The sequence below is a fragment of the Eutrigla gurnardus genome (assembly GCF_963514095.1).
Source record: "Eutrigla gurnardus genome assembly, chromosome: 15".
NCBI classification, from domain to species: Eukaryota; Metazoa; Chordata; class Actinopteri; order Perciformes; family Triglidae; genus Eutrigla; species Eutrigla gurnardus.
Window position 1 is genome coordinate 1,142,384 of NC_139938.1, and position 23,411 is coordinate 1,165,794.

The 23,411-nt window shown below is 43.3% G+C and overlaps 1 protein-coding gene across 3 annotated transcripts; it reads right to left on the reverse strand.

Annotated features, from left to right (window-relative positions):
- Positions 1-13,530: 13,530 nt before the first annotated feature.
- adrb2b (adrenoceptor beta 2, surface b) lies at positions 13,531-20,958 on the reverse strand. Of its 3 annotated transcripts, XM_084028980.1 has the most exons (5): positions 20,745-20,958; positions 16,628-16,790; positions 16,220-16,511; positions 14,803-15,877; positions 13,531-14,740 (listed from the first exon to the last, which is right to left on the reverse strand). In XM_084028980.1, the coding sequence occupies exons 2-4, from the start codon at positions 16,785-16,787 to the stop codon at positions 14,830-14,832; spliced, it is 1,500 nt and encodes a 499-aa protein (XP_083885106.1). In that variant the 5' UTR covers positions 16,788-16,790; positions 20,745-20,958; the 3' UTR covers positions 13,531-14,740; positions 14,803-14,829. The 3 variants fall into 3 exon arrangements, with proteins under 3 accessions (XP_083885106.1, XP_083885105.1, XP_083885107.1); XM_084028979.1 differs by having other exon boundaries at positions 13,531-15,877; XM_084028981.1 differs by lacking the exon at positions 20,745-20,958 and having other exon boundaries at positions 13,531-15,877; positions 16,628-18,168.
- Between the last annotated feature and the right edge of the window lie 2,453 nt (positions 20,959-23,411).

Consider the following 23,411-nt stretch of genomic DNA (forward strand, 5'->3'; position numbering starts at 1 on the left):
AGGTATGTATCACCTCGTCTAAGATCAGAGCAGAACATAGTTCAGTATGGAAATGCGGTGGTGTTTTCCTTTAATATCTGTGAAACTAATCACCTGAGAGAGACCATATTTTGTAGAATGTTTAAGCTAACACCAGAGATAGAGGCAGAAGTGATAGAAGTCTTTTATCTGCAAAAATGGGAGCTCAGCCACTCTTCAAATGTACTACTTTATTTCAACAAGCCACATTTTAAGTACCTACCATACTCGGTTACCATTGAGCTACACCCCTGATATTTCATGTCTGGAGGCTATTAGTAACAGATATACTCTGTAGAAATTTTGAAGGCCACAGGTGAGATAGTTTTCCAGATATTGCTGTTTAAAACTGGCTTTCAGAGTATGATACCAAAAACCGTCTAAACTACCCTTCATTCAATGATGTTTAGAAAACTGTTGACAGTAGAGACCTAATATTTTGGATTTGTCCTATTAACAAGTGTGTCTTTGTACTTGAATTTTTTCAGGACATTCTGAGATGGTCAGGTGGGAAGATTTTCAGAAATTTGATGAAATGACACGGAATGACCCGATAGCAAGAGTACTTTTGCAACAAAGCTGTCTGCAATTACAGTTATTTCCCATTGTGAGGAATTAAAAGGAGTTGTGCACAGAGTTTACTTGGAAAGCCTTTCCTCGTCGTCCGCATGACGTACCGTGATGTAACAAGTTACTCAGAGCACACTCACATGTCGCTGCGTTGCTGTGATCCAGGCCACAGCAGGGGATTCTGCATGATCTCTTTTACTGTCCTCTGTAAGGAGGGTTAGGCTTCTGTGTGTCGCCTGAAGGAAGCGATTTAAGTCGGGAATGTTGCTCTTTGTGGGACCAAGAGTGACTTTAAATAGAGATTTCTGAGGCTTTATTGAATCTTAAAACCACATTGTTAAGGGCATGTCCTAAAAAGGTTGCAAGGAAACTTTAAACCTGTTTAAAAATGTGGTTGTATCATTCAAATTAAAGCCCAAGACTCACTGCGGTCTGTTCATGCAGCATTGTTAGAAGCCTCAGTAAGCAAGAATAGGCTGCTGGCTAAACACACATGGAAAGTGTGACGAGTTAATTCTGAGATTTACAGTGACCTCTAGTGACCTTGTTTCATCCTACAGCAGAATGAAATGACAAAGAAAAGCTGTAATAACAAAATGTCTGATACTCTGCTCTGCTCGTGGGCAGCCTGGTGCACCTCACTCTTCAGGCCTTGTTCACCAAATAACCCCAGTTTAAAACACACTTCCTCCATCATAAAGCTGAAGCACCCTTTCAGTTGTGACGCCTCCCCCCCCCCCCCCCCCCCCCACACACACACAAAAGTGTAAAAGTGTAACATTAGCATACTTTTTTTGACGATCGCATGGATTCATGCAGATTTCCTGTTATGCACTGTAAAATTTTACCAGGATTTAACAATATTTAACTGTAATATTTCACAATAAATTATTGTATTAGCACTTTACAGGCTTTAACTGTAATAATCACAATATGATACTGTAATTTAGAATTTACTGTGAAATCGATGCAGACACAGTAAATTACTGTGAAAAAACTGATACCAGGATTACACAACATTTTACTGTATTGTTTCACAGTAAAATACTATATTCAAAGCATCCTCTGTGATAACACAACAAATTACTGTAAAACTTTAACCGTGCTGCATTGTGGGATCAAGAAGAGGGAAACTAGTGGATCGATGCCGTTCTCTTCAATGGTGGATACTGTTTGGACCCGACACACATACCATAGAAGAACTCAAAGGTAAGGTTAACATCATTAGCCTAAAATATTAGACAGCTTGTCACAACTGTCTATTAGTTGTGTGAGTTAGTAAATGAACGATCTTTTGGATCAAGGTAACTCACTTTATGCTCCACTTTTTTGGCTGTTAAGTCATTTCAAAGCTGTTTTTCTCCGCGAAGCTTTGCCTCACAGAGAAGTAACGTACATCTTTGAAAAGTTCAAAATGTGTATTCGTGTAATGGTCTCCGCATGTCGTTAGGAGGCATAGTGTGTGAGTTATTCGACCGAGAATACGCGGTGTTTTTGCCGCGAATTAGCATGAAAGTCAAAGCAAGCTAACGTTAGCCTCCAGCTGCAGCAACTAACTCATTTCAAAGCTGTTTTTCTCCGCGAAGCTTTGCCTCACAGAGAAGTAACTTATATCCATGGTTGTCTTTGCTTATTGTTTACAGGTGCTTCTTGGGCATTAACCCAGAGATGGGTCCACGTCGAAGAAGAAGCATGGAGCCATCTATCCAAATGTGAGCACTCTACAAAGAAAGCTTGTTGACTTCGATTGGTCAGTTTAAATGTGAAATTGTTGCGTAGTTAATGTCAGAATGTTCATATTGTATATGTTCACAAGTTGTTGATTGTTAAATAGTTTTTATAATTATTAAAAATTTAAAATGAGTATTGTCTTTGTTTCCTTTGTTCTTGCAAATCCAAAGCATGTTTGTGTGGTAAAATCACAGTTGATGAGTCAAATTTGCAATATTTTACTGTATTATTTAAATTGTAAATTAACAGTAAATTACTGGCTACTGAGTTGCATTACTTTTACGAAAATGAAAAATTTTACAGTGTGCGATGAAGAAGATTATGACAGTATGTGTTTGTGTGATGGGACCTTTAAAGTGTGACCTGCTTGTATACGGCTCGTCAGTAGATGGAGCCAGAGGGTCTGAACTGAGACATTGAGAGATGGAGAGAAGGAGGCTAAAGGTCAGGAACATCCACGTTCTACAGATTAAATGTAATTAAATTCCCTTGTGGTTTCCCCACAGATGCTCCTCCTTCTTTGCTCTATTTTATATATATATATATATATATATATATATATATATATATATATATATATATATATATATATATATATATATATACATATATATATATATATATATATATATATATATATATATATATATATAAATATGTACATATATATATACATATATATGTATATATATGTATATATACATATGTATATATATATATGTATATATATATATATATATATATATATATATACATATGTACATATATATATACATATATATGTATATATATGTATATATACATATGTATATATATATGTATATATATATGTACATATATATATACATATATGTATATACATATGTACATATATATATATGTATGTATATATATATATGTATATATATATATATATATATATATATATATATGTATATATTTATAGTATATACACGATTACTACTGTGGCATGGTGTCTTATGTCGACCATCCATTATTGTTTCTGTGGGATGTATCTGGCACCACTCGCGTGCACTTTAGTACGAAATACAACAACATGGATGTAATGCCTGTGATCAAAATAGAAAATAGCCACACTGGTTGCCCACTATGGCTGCTGGAACAGTAATTGCTCAGCTGTCTGACTCCCCTGCAGGCAAACAATCACATATCCTTTTTTCAGGTTGTAAAGAAAAAACCCCTTCAGACACTGAGCAGCAGTCGTTGCCTTTCAAACACGTTTGAAGTGAATTCTTCTTTATCTGGCCTTTCTGTCTAATCTCGATCTCTGTTGTTTCTTTCACTATCTCCACCCTTTCTTCTCCTCAGCACTCTTCCTTCCTCCGCTTTCATCCCGCCAACAGAACAGCTGACACAGAGGTTAATAGGCTTGTCATTGATTTACTCTTAGCTGCCTGGCTCTTTGCTCTGGCCCAAAGTCTTCAGCCTATACATCTGCCCTATTATCTGGACCCGAGTCCCAGTTGTCTGGCAATTTTGAAGATGTTCAACTGCCCCATCTGTGTTGACGATAGGGCTGCTATGGATCCATTGATTTGCTGCTGTTTGTCAAGCGCAAACCCCCCCACCCTCCGTCAACCCAGACTCTAGAGAGACTGGAGCTTTTAAAACCATTCACATACAGCTGTGAAGGCAGCTGGCAGGAGGTGCTCGCTTGATGGTGCTGTCATTGATTAAAAAATGACCTGCTTGTCAGAGCAAACAGCAGAAAAACCCAGCTGGAGGCAGCGGACAGAGCGAACGATAGAATGAGAAGGTGAAAGGGTGAAAATGTTGAAAACCAGAGAGCAACTGAAGGTGGGCTGGATGAGATTCAGATTAGCTGACCCTGAGGATAAAAGGGCATTCAGGGCGAGGCCACTTATTTTTTGTCTTTTACATCTGTTCTGCTTTACTTTTAAAATGTAACCGTAGACATCTATTCTTCTGTAGTCATTGTGCTACTTAGTAAAAATCTGCATGTGGATGATTATGCTAAAATGCGGTTCGGTGGGATGAACTGATGGTCATGATGGGAGTAAGTCCTGGAAAATGCTTGTTTTTTTACCACTGTTTTTGAAATATTATCTGATTAGCTAAACAAAAATAAGAAAAATCTTACAGATGTGAGCATTTTCTATTTACTTTACTTTTAAGGTGGTTAAAAAAAAGATGCATTGTGAAATCTGTTATTATAAGTGTGGGAATGCTCTGTATTTATAAATTGTGTATTTTTGTATTTTATTGTAGTATAGTTGTTTGCGGGACAATGTTTTGTCGAAATCTACAAAAATCCCAATGGCAGACAACATTCACAGCGTTACGGTTCTGAAGGTTAGAGGGAGAGTTTTGTGGGAAAATCTCAATATGAACCGCTGCGACTTAACAGGAACACAGATGGCAGCATCATTAAGGGTGAGAAATGAACGTGACGGAATTGCAGTGAGTCGGCTGCAATAGCAGATGTGGATGGAAGATATGCAAAAAGACGTGTGAAAGACTGAGACGGAAGTAAAAAGAGTGGTTTTGTAATGAACTCAGCATACTTACACACATAGTCCTTTCTGTGAGACATCATGGGGACATTTGCAGTGTTATGCACTAACAAAACAATGACCTTAACATCCAACACTCTCAACACTGGCTCCTGAACAAGAATGTTAAAGTCCTTGAGTCCGAGCCCAGACTTAAGCCCCTTTGAAAATGTGAGGATGGGCCCTTCACTAGGACAATGAGCTGTTCATGGACATACCCTCCTTTACATTTAGACCAAGCTGGAACAAATCTATGAGGAATAATGTCAGGAGCCCATCCTTACAGCCAGATCTGTAAAACCAAAGGCATTTCCTCAGAGCATGCAAACAGCTGAGCTCTTATTGGTTTTCAGGAGATTAATTCAACATTGTAGCCCTCATAAATTAAAGTTTCTTGCACCACAAAATGCCGAGCTCAAAGCTGTTCTTTCTGCAGGTGGTTTCATGTCATATAATGGATGCTTTATGAGCCTCTGAGGGCAGAATAGCACGCAGTCATGAGACAATGACATGTAGGATAATCACCAAGAAAATGATCATAATTGCGGCAGAGTGACGGGCGAGTTGACCTCTTCTTACTAATTTTGGGCATTACTGCTGTGGTACTGGTGGCTTCGTATATCTTATCATTCCAGAGTCTGTCTCTCTGTGTGTGTGTGTGTGTGTGTGTGTGTGTGTGCGTCACACACAAAGCCCACCCACAGACCCCTCTTGTTATGATAAAGCTCAAGCATAAGGAGATTAGTCGGTCCACTTGATGTGCCTCACAGCACCTTCTGTATGTATATGCTCCGCGTGCTCTATAAACACACTCTCCCTCCATGTAAGCTTTCATGTCCGACTCATTACACGGTACGAGCATCGTCCAGCGTTCTATTCTGTTCAAGACAAATGTCGTTGCGTAACTCCACTGTTCTGGTCTGGTGTGGGCGGCGGAATATTTCAAGGAGTGAATGCAGTCAGTCAAATACTAACTTGAGCTGTTATAGATTGATATGCTTGTCTGATCCTTGCGTTGTGCAACGTTTGTGACCAAAAAGGGAGAAATCTCAACTGATGGGAACTTGATCTGGCCCATGAGCCAAACTGTCCCTAAATAAATACAAAACAGCCCAACAAAGACTTGCGAGAGAAAAGGAGAAAACACAGAAAACAAATATCAGTACAGCTGCCAGAGGAGAACTAACAGCTGTATTTGACCTCCACCCGCACCCTTCATGATTTGTTAACCATCTTAACATTTTTTCAAAAATCAACTGCTGCAGCACAGCCAGTAAGGGGAAAATCAAGTGTTTTTTGAGCATTAAAGCCTGTAACCATGTTCTACTTGTAACGTGAAATGCACCAGAAAAGCAGCATAATAGGTTCTCTTTCAAGCTTATACTAGGAGCTTTGATTTTGTGTCCCTGTGGACAAAGGCAGTCATGGTTACAAGCATCCGTTTCTTTAGGTGAAGCTCTGTTCCTAAAGTATCGTTAACTAACAGCCAATGAGCTCGCTGATGGTCTATTTTAATTATGCAGGTCATAGCAGGGCCGTAGCCATCATTTCAGAGGTGAGGGGGACAGATTGTTCAGGAGTAAGCCAACTTCTATTAAGTAAATGATAATTTCACATTCAATTGCACCTCTCCTGAGCTGAAGAACCAAAAAATTGTGACTCCTCCATAAATGATTTACTTACATATTTACATACACTTACATATTTATGCACATTTGTATCTCTGAATGACAAGGAATTAGAAGAAGAGCTGCTAGACTGTTTCTTCAGTAAATGTCTTAATGTTGACTCATCAACCACATGAAGAAATAAAAATAAAACGAATTTAAACATAGGGCCCTAAATAATAGCTGCATTACATATACAGTATGTTAAGTGGGATGACAAATGATATGTTTGATATGATAGGCTTAGTTGGAGGTGGCCTTTGGTATGTTGCAGTGCAGGTGCCTCTCTTGTGGACTTTGTCTTATAAGTTTGGCTCTACTGGAAAAAATAGTGAAGATCACTGCCCCACATGATCAGAGGAGACTTCATTAGCTTCAGGCCGACCAGCAGGAAGGCAGAGAAGAGTATTGCTGTAAAAGCCATTGTCATCCTGCCTCCAGTTCACATTTCTCCTCACGACTTTGTCTCCACAAGTGTTCTCTGTAATGAGTAATGCGGATATAACATAATGAAATAAAGCAGCAAAGTCTCCTGTTTGACAACGGGAGGATTAAATAGGTATTTTACCAACTGGTAGCGTGGTACAAACATCTCTGTAACACCTTTCAATTCCAATGTACTACTGCTGATTCACACAAGTTCCCAAAATCCATCCCACGTGTACTTTTTGCCTTATTTCTGCGTGACACCGTTCACAGGGTGGTCATGAAGCCTGAGACACCTCTTGTCTGGCTTGTTCGGTAGCAGTGTGAGTTAAATGAAATGTCTGTGTCACAGTTGTCTCCTCATGCCTCCTGGCATTATTGGATATAAAAGTCAGGCAGACACGAGAGGAGTAACGACAGCCTCAGACAGCCTCGTGAATTAAAGCATTCTCTCCTTTCTTTGTTGGGCGTCTAAGGCCCCGTACACACGAAGCAAAACAAACTTTTTTTCTCCGTTTTGCCTTGGCATCGTTTCAAGAAAATCTGCGTCCAGACGAATCCACTGAAAACGACTCAGCGCGCTGTAGTACGTATTCCAGGCCTATATGTGGCGCTGTTTCTGCTACAAAAATGCAGAAGAAGAGACGGAGCGTGACCAGATGTTTGCCGTTGCTGTGGCAACACGTGAGAGTTATGGCTAATCTCCGCCCGACCACCCGATCAATAAACACCCATAAGATGAAAATTTGGCCCGTATAAATAAAACCAACAATAAGCACCAACAGCCGTCACCCTAAGGACCTTGACGAGGTGTTGTCACAGGTTGGGATGGATTAATTAGACAAATAAATGCCTACACTCATGGGAAGTTAGCTAGCGGTTGTTTGTTAGCATCGTAATAAAGTAGCATATACGCAACTTTTTTCCCGGAATATCGCCCCCCCTCTCTCGGCTTTTTTCATACAGTGGCCCTGATACGCCGTCGTACAGACGAGCAGAATATCTGCTACGAGCACGAAGGCCGCCGTTGTTGTTGTTATGAGACGTCGCGGGGGAAGCAGTCAGGCTCGAGGGTCGAGGAGCGGGGCGATGACGTCAGCGTATTCGTTTTCGCCGTCTACACGAAAACGATCACGAAACGGAGGGGTGCCGTTTTTTTCTTTTCCACCCTGAGAGCTGGTTTCAAAAAAGTGCGTTTTCACACCGCGAAAACGCCAGATTCGTATGGACGGCAGGGTGAAACGCACAAGACTTCTGCGTTTACGCACTGAAAATGTTTTTGTGTGGACAGGCCCTAAGTGACGATCTAATCCAAATCTTATTAGGTCTAATTGGGCCTGATGTCATGCAACCCAGCGCCGCTAACGAGCACTGATTGTGTAGTTCATCCATTTGGTTGCAGGTCAGGTGTCTGCTGGGCGCCGAACGACACGGCCAACAGCGCTTGCCAAATGGGACAGCAGGACAATCAGGAATATTTAACTTCCTGTGCCGTCCTGGAACTGTACCACGGACACACACACACACACACACACACACAGACAAACACCCACACACTGGCTACATGGGTAACACAGACACACATAGTCACAAGCTACAATTAAGCATACACACTGTTGCACACACATATGGACATACATGGACACACAGGTGCAGCCTTTTAGCAAGGCAGCCCGGTCAGCTGGTGTGACGCCATATGTTGCAGTTTCGGCAGCGCCACAAGTTTTAAAAGTTTTTTTTAAACGTAATGTATCTGTACTATCCTGTCACATTTAAAAAGAAACAGTAGACCTTGTTTGTGGTTTCAGTTGTCCTTAGGGCTGGGCGATATGACCTCAAATCAATATCACGATATATTGAGGAACTCACCTCGATAACGATAAATGAACGATAAGTAACCCCCCCCCCCCCCCCCCCGCGCCTAAAAAAATGCCACTTTAAAAGGACTGTAAAACTACACTGTAGTTAAGATTTATATTATTTATTTGGTAGTATAAAATAAAGTATTAAAAATACAGTCTCTATAAACAAATTCAAAATATGGAGTTGTCAAGTAATCAGGTTCTCTATAACGGGAGAAACAAGTTGCATCCCTTGTAAACAAAATAAATTTCACATTTGCCACTGGAAAAGTAAACAAATGACTTGTGCAACATTTCACATTTTTCTGATCGACATCGTCCTCGCTGAACCCAAAATGTTGCCAAACGATCGATGACGCATTTCTTTTGGGAACGAGGTGCTCTTCCTCCTCGACCAGATTTACTTCGGCTGCCGCGGCAGCAGCCGCTTCATCGTTTAAACCGGCTCCATTTTCGTCTCAAGGTGCGTGTCCACAGGGGCGATTTTAAACGCGTGTGGACGCGCTGCTTCCCAGTATTGCACGCTTGGTCGGCTGCCACTAGAGGATGATTGACAGGCGCTCTCCTTTAAACAACACATTAGCATAAAGTAGATTCGACTTCAACTTTAGGCAAATGAGGAGCAACCAACTCGCGCGCCGTCTCTCGACATTCGCCGCGACGCTACCAGAATGCATTGCACAGCTTTTCACATAGACAATGAATGGGACGCGGGGAAACACCGCTGCCTGTGGACACGCACCTTCACCCACACTTTCCCTTCTTGTTACAGACTGGATGGGGTGGAGTCACGTGACTGCACACGCTGTATACGTAGTACAGTACAGCCGAGTGTCTTAAAGGGACATGAACATACTGGTAGCCTACCTACACACACAGCCAAACAAGAAAAAAACGACTTTTCTTTTTCTTTTTTTTTAAACCGAATATACCGACATGGGCAAAATGACGTCGGTTGTCGTCGTAAATTCCGGTATCGGTACATTTTCGGTGTATCGCCCACCCCTAGTTGTCCTGAAGGTGTAAAAAGTTTAGCAGACGTCTCATGAATGTAGCGGCTAAGCTAAGAGGCAATCTGTATCAAAAAGATAAATGGCTCTAATAGATCTGTACAGGCCCTCTATAGTCAAATGATTAAGTACATTTTCCAAATTTAGAAAAAGCAAACCACTTTGGGCCTTTCTACAAAAATTATGAAAACATCTTGAAAAAGAAAATAGTTGAATGTAACATATACACTACAACTAAAATACTGTCACAAGGCTTTGTTTAACATTGTCCTCGCAGAGTTGAGATGGGCCACTGGTGAATCTGGATGAGGTTGCCCCGGCATACATTTGGGTCTGTCAAGTAGCTCCACGGCCTGAGCTGAGGACTGTTTGACTTTCAACTCCTAGAATACCTCCAAGGTCCCAAACACCATCCACATGTGAAGTGGGGCTCCCTTAGTGTGATGGTTGGTGTTAGGGTTTGTTTGGGACAAATACTTTCTGGGGTTTCATCTCTACTCCTGAACAGGGATCTGCAGAGTCTTTCTGTGTTTGTACTATAGACTGTATACGCTGTGTTCAGCATATGACAGCTGGAGCGCTTCAAAGTTTGTTCTACCACAAGCTTGAGGAGCGCCAACCCAGCTGCTGGGGCACAGTGTGCAAGCTACAGTGCAGCGTAGCATAGGTGTCCCTGACATGCTTCACCCTAAGTGTTCTCATGTTTACCATCCATCCTGTCTGCTTCTACACTTGCTCACTCTCTTGCTGAGGGCTAGACGAGAAGCTGCAGCCAGGCCCAGGAGACGCTTCTCAGCATAAAGACTGGAAGCTGGGGGAACCAGCTCTGCTCAAGGGTAGAAAAATCCACCTGAGCATCTCTAAAAATCATTGCTTAACGTGTTAAATGTGGAAGAGTTTAAGAGCTCAAGAGCTTTAAGTCTAAATTAAAAGTACCCATTGCTCCCCACACTCCTACAAAAACCCTGCTCCAGTGACCCAGAACCAGATCAAGGGTCTCATTTACGGGCCGGTCGCCTGGTCAGTGAGTTACCGTAGAATGACGTGTGAGCAAGATAAGCGAGGCCTTATTTATAGACCAGAGATACCAGAGCAGATCAGTGTTGAGTCATGACTCATGTTGCGCTCATTCCCATTGCTGATGTGGACGGTTGCTCGGTTGGGTCAATTTGTGTTGGCTTTTTGTCTACAAAGTAGAGAGTAGATTAAATGGGATTTTGGGGAAAACAGCCTAGCCTAGCCTTAATAACCTGCCGCCTATGGCTGGTGCACACGTATGAAAAGAATTACAAAGGTGATGGATGTCTGTGTTTGAGTTTCCTGTTTCAATCCTTTGCTCTGTAAGGATAATAATTATTATCATATTCATTACTGATGTTGTTTTTGCATAGGGTGATTGTAACCGTAACTATGGATTTTTATACTTCTGTAGTTCTCTGCTGCTTTCACTTTCGACTCTCGGATGCCAGATCACCCGAAGACAGACGACATAACGCAGAGTCTCTGTGAAAAACAGCAGCCCCTGTAAAAGAGCAGTCGTCAGGTTCCTGCACACACACACACACACACACACACACACACACACACACACGGATTCATACGTTCTCCGAAAAGGAGGAAATACTGTCATCAGAAAGCTGCGTGGAAATGTTCATATGTTGCTATATTTAGTGTCAATGAAACTCTAGTGCTGTGTTTGTTCATCTCTTCTCATCTCTCTGCAACCTCGACTTGTGATTAAAAAGTACAAAACTTAACGAAGAAAAACATGTTTATTTGGACACAGATGTGTTGCAACTAAACACACGATGCAGGTTGTTGACGTCTGAGAAGCAGGATCGCCGTCTTTAGAGGTTGCAAAGCCCCACGACGTTTAACCGCAGCTTCAGACATACAACAGCTTTTGGGATTCACACCACTTCAGGAGAAGCAACAGAATATCTGTGGATTCTCACTGTCTTTCTTCCTCTTTGGCAGGACGTGTTCGGGGTCGGCTCGGGTTCAAGCAGCGAAAACGCGCTCGCCGTCTATAAACTCTCTGTGATCATCAGATACACTTGGCACATCTCTCTCATACACATTCAGGACATCGTGTATCCGTATGCTGAACATGCTAGTGAGCACACGTGACGCTCTGTGCACATATGTGAGCGTGCATGTGTGGATGCATGGTGCGTCTGCACGGTGCGTCTGCACGTCTGTGCCTTTTTGCAGATTTTCAAAAACAAAGTGTGCGTGAATGTGTGTTTATCTCGAGGGCACAGCCCAGAGGGTCTCCGTTTTAATCTGCTGGGATTAAACTGGATCTGTGTGTCAACATGGGTGGGTGCGTGTGTGTGTGTGTGATGCATGTCTCTGTGGATGAGTGATCATGCAGGATATACGATTGCTCACTGTCCACTGTATAATGCTATAGTTAACACATGGTAACAGGATAATACAACGACGGGGGCCAGACAAATGTCCGACGGGGGAAATGAGGGCAGACGCTCACTCAATGTGACAACAGAAGGGGACAGAAAACATTGAAAGCTCGTCGATTGATTTCATGCAACAACAAAAAAAAAATGTGCACAACACAGCCCTTCAAATCGCACTAAATAGGAATGAACTATTTTATGTATTCTAACCACAACCAATTTTTCACAAGATCCACTCCAAAGCCGACGTCAGAGCAAGTTAAATGAATCCGTTTTCAGCACAAATGCACTGAGCGCCAAATGAAAAGGACCTCCAGCGGTTGACTCATGGGGATGCAGTGACGTGAACGAGGTTACCTCTGGTGTGCTTACAGGTTTCAGTGGTTTGGAGACAAAAGACACGAAACCACGACAGCTGCAGACACTCAGAAGACATTTGCAAGTTTTAATACGAGAAACAAACACACAAATGACAGGACACTAACAGTTACACCGCAACAAAAAGACACGTTAAGTACATTGACCTGCACATATGTCAAGTGGAAACGTGTTGCATAGAACACGGTCGAACTGGAGAGCTGTGTGTGTGAATTGAGGCAGTATAGCTGATTGTATTTCCTCTGCAGCAGCTGATACCATAGCTGTGACCGCCTGCACCTGTCACTGTAAGTCAGCCTCACACACACACACACACTCACACACACACACACGTCATCTTGAATGCAAACAGGCAAGCCAAGTCTTTCGTGAATAACTGGGATAACCGAATATGTATCATGTGTATAAAAAAATATTACACTGTGATGAAAAATCACATTTCATGGTGTCATTTTGTATTTCGAGTAATTGTAATGACTATAAAAAATAGACTTGATTAAATCTGCTTGTTAAATAGCAGGGTTTTTTTCTTTTAGTCCAACGATTTTCAGTGACTGCCAGGGCTAAAAATGTTGTAGTTGGCACTTTTTACAGGAAGTACTAGATTAGCATGCAGTTTCTAAAACACTGCTGCTGTTTTTTCCACAAGTAGGGCATTTCTAAGTGGCATTAAAACACTCGGACATCCTGATCATTTGGAACTGAAGAATATATGTATCGTTAATTTAACAGTGAATCACAGAGCCAGTCAGCTGCTTGTTTTGCCCAGATAATCACATGTTTGTTTCTCAGAAAGCAGGCTGTGAATAAGATCATTTGAACCTTTATTTGACTGCTTTTATGTCACGTAAGCACATCATGCTCTTTTTCTTATCTCTCTTTCTTTCTGGAGGCCTGTCTCTTGTGATCACACACACACAGAGCTGAGCAACAGATTCAAACACAAGATGATAAACTTCATGCTTTTGCTCATGAATAAATATTTCCAGAGATGAGATGACATTCATGTGAGTCTGATAGAGGTAGACGAAGGAATCCTCTGGTTGAACGCTGCACACCTGTAAACCCACGTTTAGTTTCCACAAAGTTTCAGATTTGTCACAGTTGCGCGAGACAGATGCACATAAAATATAAAATGACAAATCTTTTTCATTCGAGTGTAGACTTGTGTTTCAGTGCTGCTTAAACTCCACATGTGTTAACAGACACGATACAAAATGCACATTTAAACAATGCTTTTGTTCTTTTTTTGAGAACCAAATACATGACTGAAGAAAGAAGACAGTCCCACGGTTAATACAAGTCTTATAGACTTTACAGTAAATTACAAAAACATTCAATGGCATGTTTCAAGCTTTAAGATGTACAATTAGCTCATAATCACATCACAATACACAAAACATAAAGGCAGACACATGTGCACCATATTTACTTAACCTAAATGCAAATTATTGACCCTGTTGAGGTGTGATTTTACACAAACAAATTAACTAATGATCTACAGACAAAAGGAAGTTTGGGGAGATTATTTCACAAATGTAATTTGTCCACTTGGGGTATAATGTGACTGGTAGATACACTGAATGTGGGCTACTTTGAATTTGGAAAATTACATAATCTCCTCCAAACACACTTTGCCAGTGTGACAGACGATGTTATAAAAACAGATCCCAGTGCATGAAAATGATCTCGGCAGCACTGTCTGACAGAAACGCCGTTCTTAGAGAGCTAAAAGCAACCAGAAAAAAGCAACGCTGGTGTTTGGAGGGATAAAAAGAGGGGAAATAGTTTTAGCGAATGTGTGATGAAAGAAGGCAAACACAAAGAGAGAAAGTTATGATAATCACACGTTTGGATCTCAGATGTTTATCTGACACACAAATAGACACCAGTTAATGATCTTGGACCAGCTGCGGGAATGAAAAACAGAAATTGAGGTTATTGAAGGTGAACCTCAAATGAAACCCTCTGTGTCAAAAACAACCTCTTTAGCTCCAGGGCAAGCAGCATGTTTTTAAATACCCCTGCAAATGTCAGTTCATGTTGAAAATCATCAGTCATGGTCTGTTATGAATGGACAAATAGTAAAGCAAACTCATCCTCGCTCCTCTAGTTGGAGCACCGCTACAATGACGACCATGCCCACAGTGGATTTGACTTGATGTTCACATTGTGACTAAGCACACAGGCGTTAAGTCTAATACACCATTTGGTCACGCGATGGAAGCCAGGTTTTCCTTACAGCTCCCTTTGGCGGGACTATTAGCCTGCCAGTTTGTCAGGGAACCAGGGGCCACTTCTAAAACCTGCTCGCAGCAAGACGGGGGCGGGGCCAGAGTTAATGAGCTGTCTAGTGAGCTCTCCAAACTGGCCTTCGACCCCGACCCCTGCTGAACGCACAGCCCTCCGGCACCATTCAGGCCCGAGTTCTTCTGTGTCCTCCCTGATGGAGTCGGCTTGGAGTGACGGTCTTTGTCCCTGCACCATCTCCATCCTCTCGGCCCTCCCCCGCCCCCCCCTTTGCCCCTCAAACAGAGTATCTCCTGGAAGGCGTGCCGGAAGTCGGGGCTGCGGCAGTAGATGAGCGGGTTGAAGGCTGAGTTCGAGTAGCCGAGCCAGTTGAGGAGTCTGAAAAGCAGTGTGACATTGCCCAAGTCGAGGAAGGTCACGAGGATGTTGAGGATGAAGAAGGGCAGCCAACACAGCGTGAAGGTTCCCATGATGATCCCCAGAGTCTTCACGGCCTTGTGCTCCTTCAGGCAGAACTTAAGACGCTTCGCGCCAGAGTGTCTCCCGTCCCCCTTTTCTGTCCTCGCTCGATTCTCTCCAGCCATCTCCTCCTTAGCAGCGGCTACACCTCCCGTTTTCTGCATGTTTAGTCTGTCCTGTCCCGCTCGCTCTCCCACCTCGCCTCCTGCCAGTTTATTCATCGCCCGACTGTTGTCGGGATAAGTCAGCTGTGCAGTGTAGTGCAAGTTATAGAAGTGCCTCTCCCTCCCTCTGATCTTCTCCAGCTGTTTCTGAGCCTCCTGGAAGACACGGGTGTACAGGAAAATCATCACCACCAGCGGCAGGTAGAAGGACACGATGGAGGAGGACACGGCGTACGCCACGCTGGTGTTGAAATCACAGCAGTACTCGTCGGCCAAGCACTGGAGCGCTACCTCGTCATGAGACACCCACAACTTCAGGTGGATGGGCAGGAAAGAGATGAGGGAGGCCACTGCCCAAACCCCAAGGACCACAGCGAAGGCCCGCCCTCTGGTCGGCAGAAGGAGACAAGGAAGTGACCATCGGTGAGAAAACAGGTGAGAGATGTTCAAACAAATTGAATTCTGCGATTCACGTTTCACTTATATATTGTTGTCAGATTCATAATGGGTGTTCCATGTTAGAATGACTTGACTACATAGCCCACAATGTATTGCGACTAACAGAGTCAGAGATCTAGACGTCTGGGAAGCTCACTTCTTTCTAGATAGCCACACCAAAAAAAAAAAAAAAATCATGAGAGGGGCGTTTACTGACACATTTGATGTTGTAGAACAACTCTTTAAAATCTCTAATTATTCCACTCACACAACTCAAATGCCTTAGTCCTACCTGGTGATTAGCGTTGGGTAGCGCAGCGGCGAGGTGATAGCGAGGTAGCGGTCAACAGCAATCACACACAGGGTTTCGATGCTGGCCGTCACACACAGCACGTCTGCGGCCGTCCAGAATTCACACATGAAGTTTCCAAACTGCCAGGCTCCCAGTAGGATGTAGCTGCAGCCAAAGGGGACCACGACCAGGCCCATGATGAGGTCAGCCACAGCCAGTGAAGCTATGAAGAAGTTGGTGACCTTCTGGAGCCGCTGGAACCGCAGGATGGCTGTAATCACCAGCACGTTGCCTGGACAGATACAACCATAGATTCACAGTAATGTAACTAAATAATAATATTTTGGTTTTGATCCTCCAATCAATTCAACAACTAATTGAAATTACTGCATTTTTTTCGGAACTTACCAAAAACTATGGCCAGAACCAGAATAGCCATGGCAATACCCAGCAGCACGAGCTCCAAGTCACTGAACTCCGAAGATCTTGCCGGCAAATCAGAGGCCAGGGAGGAGTTGCTGGACTGGGATTGGTTAGCCAGTGCTAAGATGGCACTTGCATGTTCCATGGTCTACAGACACAGAAGCACAGCTTTGTTCAGAATGGATTAGGAGCAGTGCAAGAGAGCTGTTTTCAAACCATCGCATCATCATTTTGAACTAATCCCTGCACGCTTTTGCCCGGGGACATGTTGCTTCCAAGACACACAGTGCACGAGCTGATATGGATCTAAATAGAGTTGTGCTATTTGGATATGAAGAGCTAATGATTTCAGCTGAATATCATGCCAAATCGGAGCTGTATTTTAAGATAGAAGAGGGGAAAAAGGCTTTTTGAGCATCTTGAGTCAGCTGGTGGGAGAGTCCTTTCTTGTCGAGGTGATGAACATATGTGCTCTTTCACAGAGGAAATGATACACCCTTTGGTGTTGTCACGAGGTCATCGAGTTCAGCAGCCTGCCTTTGAGTGTTTCTCCCCAAGTGTTAACTTCAACATTCAAATCAGCATTTTGTCCTGCCATGATGTTGTGTAATGGTACGTACCTTTCTCATGTCCAGCTTTACGTTTACCTCACAGTGTACAAATGGTCATGTGTATCTATCTTGGGGCACTTATGCCTTCTTTTTTTAAAATGATAATACAAGAGTCGCCCTGCATAGCATTCAAGCGTGGGAATTGGCCAGGCGTCTATGCTCGACCGGGTCAAGTCCTATTCCCTGACCAATGAGCTATCCCGACCCTCACGACTCAAGATCAATACCTAACATGAACCAGTTCTTTCTGCCGTCTTGCCCAGAAATGCATGCGTATTAAAGCGGGAGAGAGAGAGCAGGGTCGACATGAAGACAGGTCCATGTTTACATTTGGCTTCCAGGCGCTGACCTAATCGCTCCCTGCAAACATACTCCAGGCCTCCAGCAAACGCATGCAGCGGTATTCGCATAAAGAGCGGCGGCAACATTGGCGGAGCAAGACCAGACGGCATAAACTGTCTTAATGCATTTTTTCCCCTATGAGGGAGTTTATATTATCGTAGGGAGAGGAACGCATACTAAATCTTATGTGTGAATGTAAGGCAAAGCATTTCATCTGCCTGGACTGGAACACATTGCATATGTCTACTCACAATGCATATAGAAAAACAAGACACAAGGAAAGACTTTAAACTATTTATACAGTGAAGGTGAGCTGTGAATGAAGGCTCCTTTACAGCAATGATTGACAGCACCTGGTCAGCCCTGTGTCCTTTCCCTTCACCTGTCGCTGCTCATCACCTCAGCTGCATCCTACCTGTCTGTCAGGTGGCTGTGTATTGATTGTTGTGTTGCTCTCATCAAAGGGAGCAGCATGCATGGTTGGTGCTTTTGAATGCCCCCACCACCTCCAGAGGCTGTTTGGTGAACGTGTGCATGCACACCTGGATTCATATGTACGTTGGCTTTATTCCAACACAACACATTGATTCCCGAGTGTTTACCCAGTTGTCCCGCGGTCAATGAGCAAAGTGTTGTATTTTGGGATGCGTTTCAAAACGCCAGGGTGGACCATGACAAGATGACAATTTTTTAATGACGATCATCCCACAAGTGGAATAAATTGCTCCCCCTGAATAAAAGCCCGACCGTGTCATTACATTGCTGTAACAGCAACACTAAGGGCCCTAGTTTTCGTGGCGCAGCGCAGGGCAGTGCAGGGTGGCGGAGCCGGCGTAATGCAAGTTTTGACCCGCGCAGCCTTGCGCACGGTCAGTTTGGCAGTTTGGTGGATCGCCTGCGCCAAGATGGGTGTGGCGGCGCAGCAGGGGGAGGCGTCACAGATTCAGTTTGGCGTAGCGGAAGTTTCGTGGCAAAAAGCCTCGCCGAGACTGCGCTGAAAGCTCGCCAGCTCCAACCTGGTCTACTCTCAGCGCAAGGCGTAAATAAAGTCCGTTCATTCAATGCGAATTACAGCTGGCGGAGTGGAAGTTTGGCTGACTGGCGCGCAGTGCGCACACGTCACCGAGACCTCACAGGCAGGTTTCCACAGTTCCAAGCACATTTAAATGCAATAAATAATCACAACAAACACTATGTAATGCAACTAATTGAATCAACACGTGAATATCTATATAGATTGTCCCGTCACATCTGACATCAGATCAAAGGCGGATGGCACGCATAACGGAAACTCAGCCTCTCGGACCAAAACATCTCCCTCTCTCTCTCTCCTGTTTTTTATAATATGGGCATTGTTATTATTATGATACGCGTGCACAGCGTGTGATGCGCGTGGTGGGAGCGGCGGCGCTGCTTCTGTCATCGGGTTGTCAAGTGACGGAACTTACACTGAACCTCCCCTAATGCATTAAAGGAGAGGAGAGGAGCTCATTTGATTGGTGGAGATCTGAATCGGCTGTGTTAATCCCACGCCTTCTTCTCCTCCCTCTTTCCCACTTGCGCGGGTGGGAGTGACGGGAGGAGTGCCTGCGCAGTGCACGAAATTTGCAAAGTCCAGGCGGACACACCCCGTCGGCGTGGCGCAGGTGTGCTGAGAGCTGACTGCGCCTGGTCTACGAAACTAGGGCCCTAAGTGTTAATGTGCTGTCAATCACACTGTCTGTGGTCCACAGAGGCCAGTTTGTGTGGACATTTGTCATTGTTCCTGAAACATGTCCTTGAAGTATGGAGGAGCCAGAGTGTGGGGCGCTGAAGAGAGTAATGGATCTGCTGGATGGAAGTTGACTACAGACTCATTTTGAAAATCAATCTTTCATTACTGATGCGTAGAAGGCCGTTTACGTTGTAATGAATGAAGCACAGAGCAGTCCGCCTCTGACAGATGATAATGGGAACAATCCAATACCGGGCTGCATAGAACCAGATGAATGATGTCATTTTTTATACAAGCTTGGAAAATGTCCACTTGTTGCTTTCTCTGTGAGGCTTGAAGTTGACCGTGATGGCGCTGTAACGGGGGCCTTGTGACAGTTCGATGCCCCCGTTGGACAGATCAATAATCTGGGAGGCTACCTGAACTAATACGTAGGGGGAGCTTACGAAAGAGGCTCTGCTAACTCTGCTCTTATCCCTGCCTGAGCTGTTTACACAAACACACACACTCACACACACAAAGAAACTCCACTAGCACTCTGAGACCAATAATCAAACACAAATGAATAACTGTGACATACATGTCCCATTATTGAGGCAGATGAAGCTCGGTGGTGGTGATTATCCCTGAGAATGTAAACACACCAAATGCACACAATGGTGCACACACCAGAATACAAACAGAGCACCCAGCTTTCACCCGGCTTAAACGAATAAACTAATGACAGGAGACAAAACTGTGAGGGGAAGAGATGTCTTTGTACATTTTGGGGAACGCAACCATGCTCTCATAACAACTGAGTCATAAAACACACTGCTGTCCTGATCAAATAAACCGAACATGCTAGAGATGAATGCTTGTTTGGATTCACGGAATCTGAGATACTAACACTGAGAACATCTGATTCATTTCTGCAAAATGAAGTTCTCTCACCACTATAGTTGGAATGATTTGCTAATGTCTCGTCTTTTATAGCACCAAACAATTGTTATGAATTAATTTCACCCAGGTACTTGTGACACACAATGACAATCATTGCACCTGGTCAAAAGTTATTATTGATGCATTTAATTAAGAATCAACAGAGGATTGTGTCTGAAAACAAAATATTCCAACTTTATGGGCAACAGTGTATATATATATACAACATCTCTCTATATATATGTATATATATTGATGTACACATTGATATTAACTTTAGACCTCATTATATATTATAACTGTTTCACACTGACGTTTAACGACCTACATATGTTTAAAATAAGTGATAAGCTATGCCTTTTAAAGTGTAACGATATGAAAAGTTGTAGTAATCATATGTATGTGTGTGTGTGTGTGTGTGTGTGTTTGTGTGTGTGTGTGTGTGTGTGTGTGTGTGTGTGTGTGTGTGTGTGTGTGTGTGTGTGTGTGTATAAAGTCCAGCTGGTCTTCTTACCTCCAGGCTCTGTCAGTGATTTGATCATCCGAATGCATTTAAATCCACAACACAATGTATCATCTTAATGTGTTTGTCAGCAGCTTTCGGTCTCTCTTCTGCTGAGTCGTGAGTGGCTGATTCTGTGAGTGACACACATACACACACACACACTCGGCTCTGCTCTCTCTTTCCCGTACATGTATAAACACACTCGTCCAGCCCTCGACACACACTTGCCCTTTTGAAGCAGCTGAGCCCGTCACCCTTTTTTATAAGCAGCCCTCATGACATCACAGCAAGACAGTAGCCTATCAGAGCACAAGGAATGGCTTTTTGTGTATACTGTGTGTCTGCAGTGTGCAGACAAGTTGACAGCACTCATCCATTGGTATTGAACCTTGTTTGAATTCGGGATAGGTTTCTAAGCTCTTCTTCAGCACCAGCCTGCTCTACATTCACACATCGGAGCTGCAGACCAAAACCACACTCTCCTGCGTGGTCGTACAGCTGCTGCTGTTTTCTAAAAACCTGAATGCCCTAGATCAACACGTTCTCACATCGAATGCACCAGAACAGGATGCCCATATATTCTCATATGCTTTGTTGCTATAACTACACTCACAGTTAATCCAAACTAGTATTAAAGTATTATTATATTTGTATCATTTCATTTAGACATTTTCTTTTTTTTTTAAATCTGAATGATATTTTCCACCGTGATCTGCACGTACATGGCATTTAAACAAACCTGTCACTGAGCATTGATTCATGCTGCCCAATCAGCACTCTTGTGTACTGATAACCAAGAGGAGGACGAGTCCATGACAGTCATGTCAGAGGAGAGATGTCTGGTGTTTTTCCACAGGATACCCCCTGCTGTCCATGTCAGGCATCGGTAGTTTTCTCTCAAACCTGCGAGTGAATTTCTTCAGTGATTTTTTGGGAAAGAAAGCACACTGAAATTATGTTTTTTCTTTAGTTGTTCTTGTTGATGATGATGATGTCACCTCCGTCACACTTTGTTCTTTGCCAGGGAAGCAGGAAATGCTTTAACCACAGTGAGATCTTCACACGGCCTCATTTTTCTCCTTATAATTTCATTCTTCATATTTTCTCTTGCCATTGTATCTTCTCATGGTGTATGACGTTTGTCACAAAGCCCAGATTAACATCCATGTGGCCAAAAGGACTGATTAGAGATAACGCTCCGTGTGATTTCACCGCGGCCACTCATCTTCAATGCCTGAGTCCCTGATGTCTTCTGACTCGGTTTCACGCTCGCAGAGGAAACCACATGAAGGCCAATAACATCTGGTGAGATAACAGTGTAAAATGAGATTTATTTTGTGAATATTTAGTTAACAGATTACCTTTTGAGGGTTACTGAAATAAGTTACATATTTTAATTAATTGTAGCTTCAAGTGTATTCTGTTCCTTGAGTTAACAAGGGCACTATCTAACATGTTGTACCCTGCCTTTAATTCAGTAATAGTTAAGGTTGGCGGAGGGTTACGATGATGAGATGATGTAGCACGTTTGTTTGAGTCCTGAGTTGTCCTACGTTGACGAGGTCATTAAAGTAAACCAAGTTACACAGTCGAAGCTGTCTCCGTGCTCTTACTCTAGCCACGTCCTGAAAGTAATTTTGTGTTATAATTACGAGTAAACAGTTAATGCTAAAGAGAAAACCAGCATTACACTGGTGGCAGCGGGTTTGTGGTTTGCAAGTTTTTTGGATATTTTTGAGTTTTGCCGGGGATTATCAAGCTAACTGTTCTACGACACCACGTTTTTTTCTCCTCGCCGTGGGCTGCCCCGCTACAAGCTAACAAGGATATGCTTGCGACTCGGCCGGCGTGCTGGTGGAATACAAAAAAACGGACTCTATCTATTTAATCACCAAGATACCAACAACGGACAACACTTGTGAGTAACAGAGACTGGCGAAGTGGACATGTTATTTTTCTGCTCTCTGTGGATTTTCATGCCGGAATTCTGCTTGTAAACTTGTCTACGTGGGACGGCGCCTGGAAAAAAAAAAGGTTCACATCCTACTCTGGATACTACAACCTCAACACGGACATGCCTAGCTCACTAAGCTAAGACAGTTAAGTTGTGGAACCACATCTGAATCCAGAACTCTGTATGTAACGCTACTTTTCAAGAATCGTACTTTCCCATGCAGTTTCATGTGTGATATGAGTAACTATGGCCAGTGATAACTTTTGGAACGAACTGCCCTTTCCTTCTGGCTCTAACATCACTCAGGCTATGCCCCAGTATTGTAAAGGAGATTTTCCTCATGTTTTCATGGGAGATGGAAAAGAGGACTTTTCAAAATGGTGCCGACGTTTTGAAGTGTCGGTATAGGCTATTCCCACTTATGATGAAGACAGTTTGGCTAAGCTGCTGCCCACGCGCCTGGGCGGTGCTGCTTTTAGTTACTGGGATAGCTTATCGGATGCCACAAAATCTGACTACACTGCAGTTAAGAAAAAATTGAAAGCTGTTTTTGGACAGACTGCTTAGCTGTACATGGTGCGGACCGACATAGCGTAGCAGCTAGCCGTCCCTCGGCAAACCCCGAGCAGCCGGGAGGCTGGGTGAATGTCCGAAGGAGGCATAGTTCTAAACCGAAGCCCACGGTTAACCACCATGTTCACGTGTCCAATCGATTTTCCCCA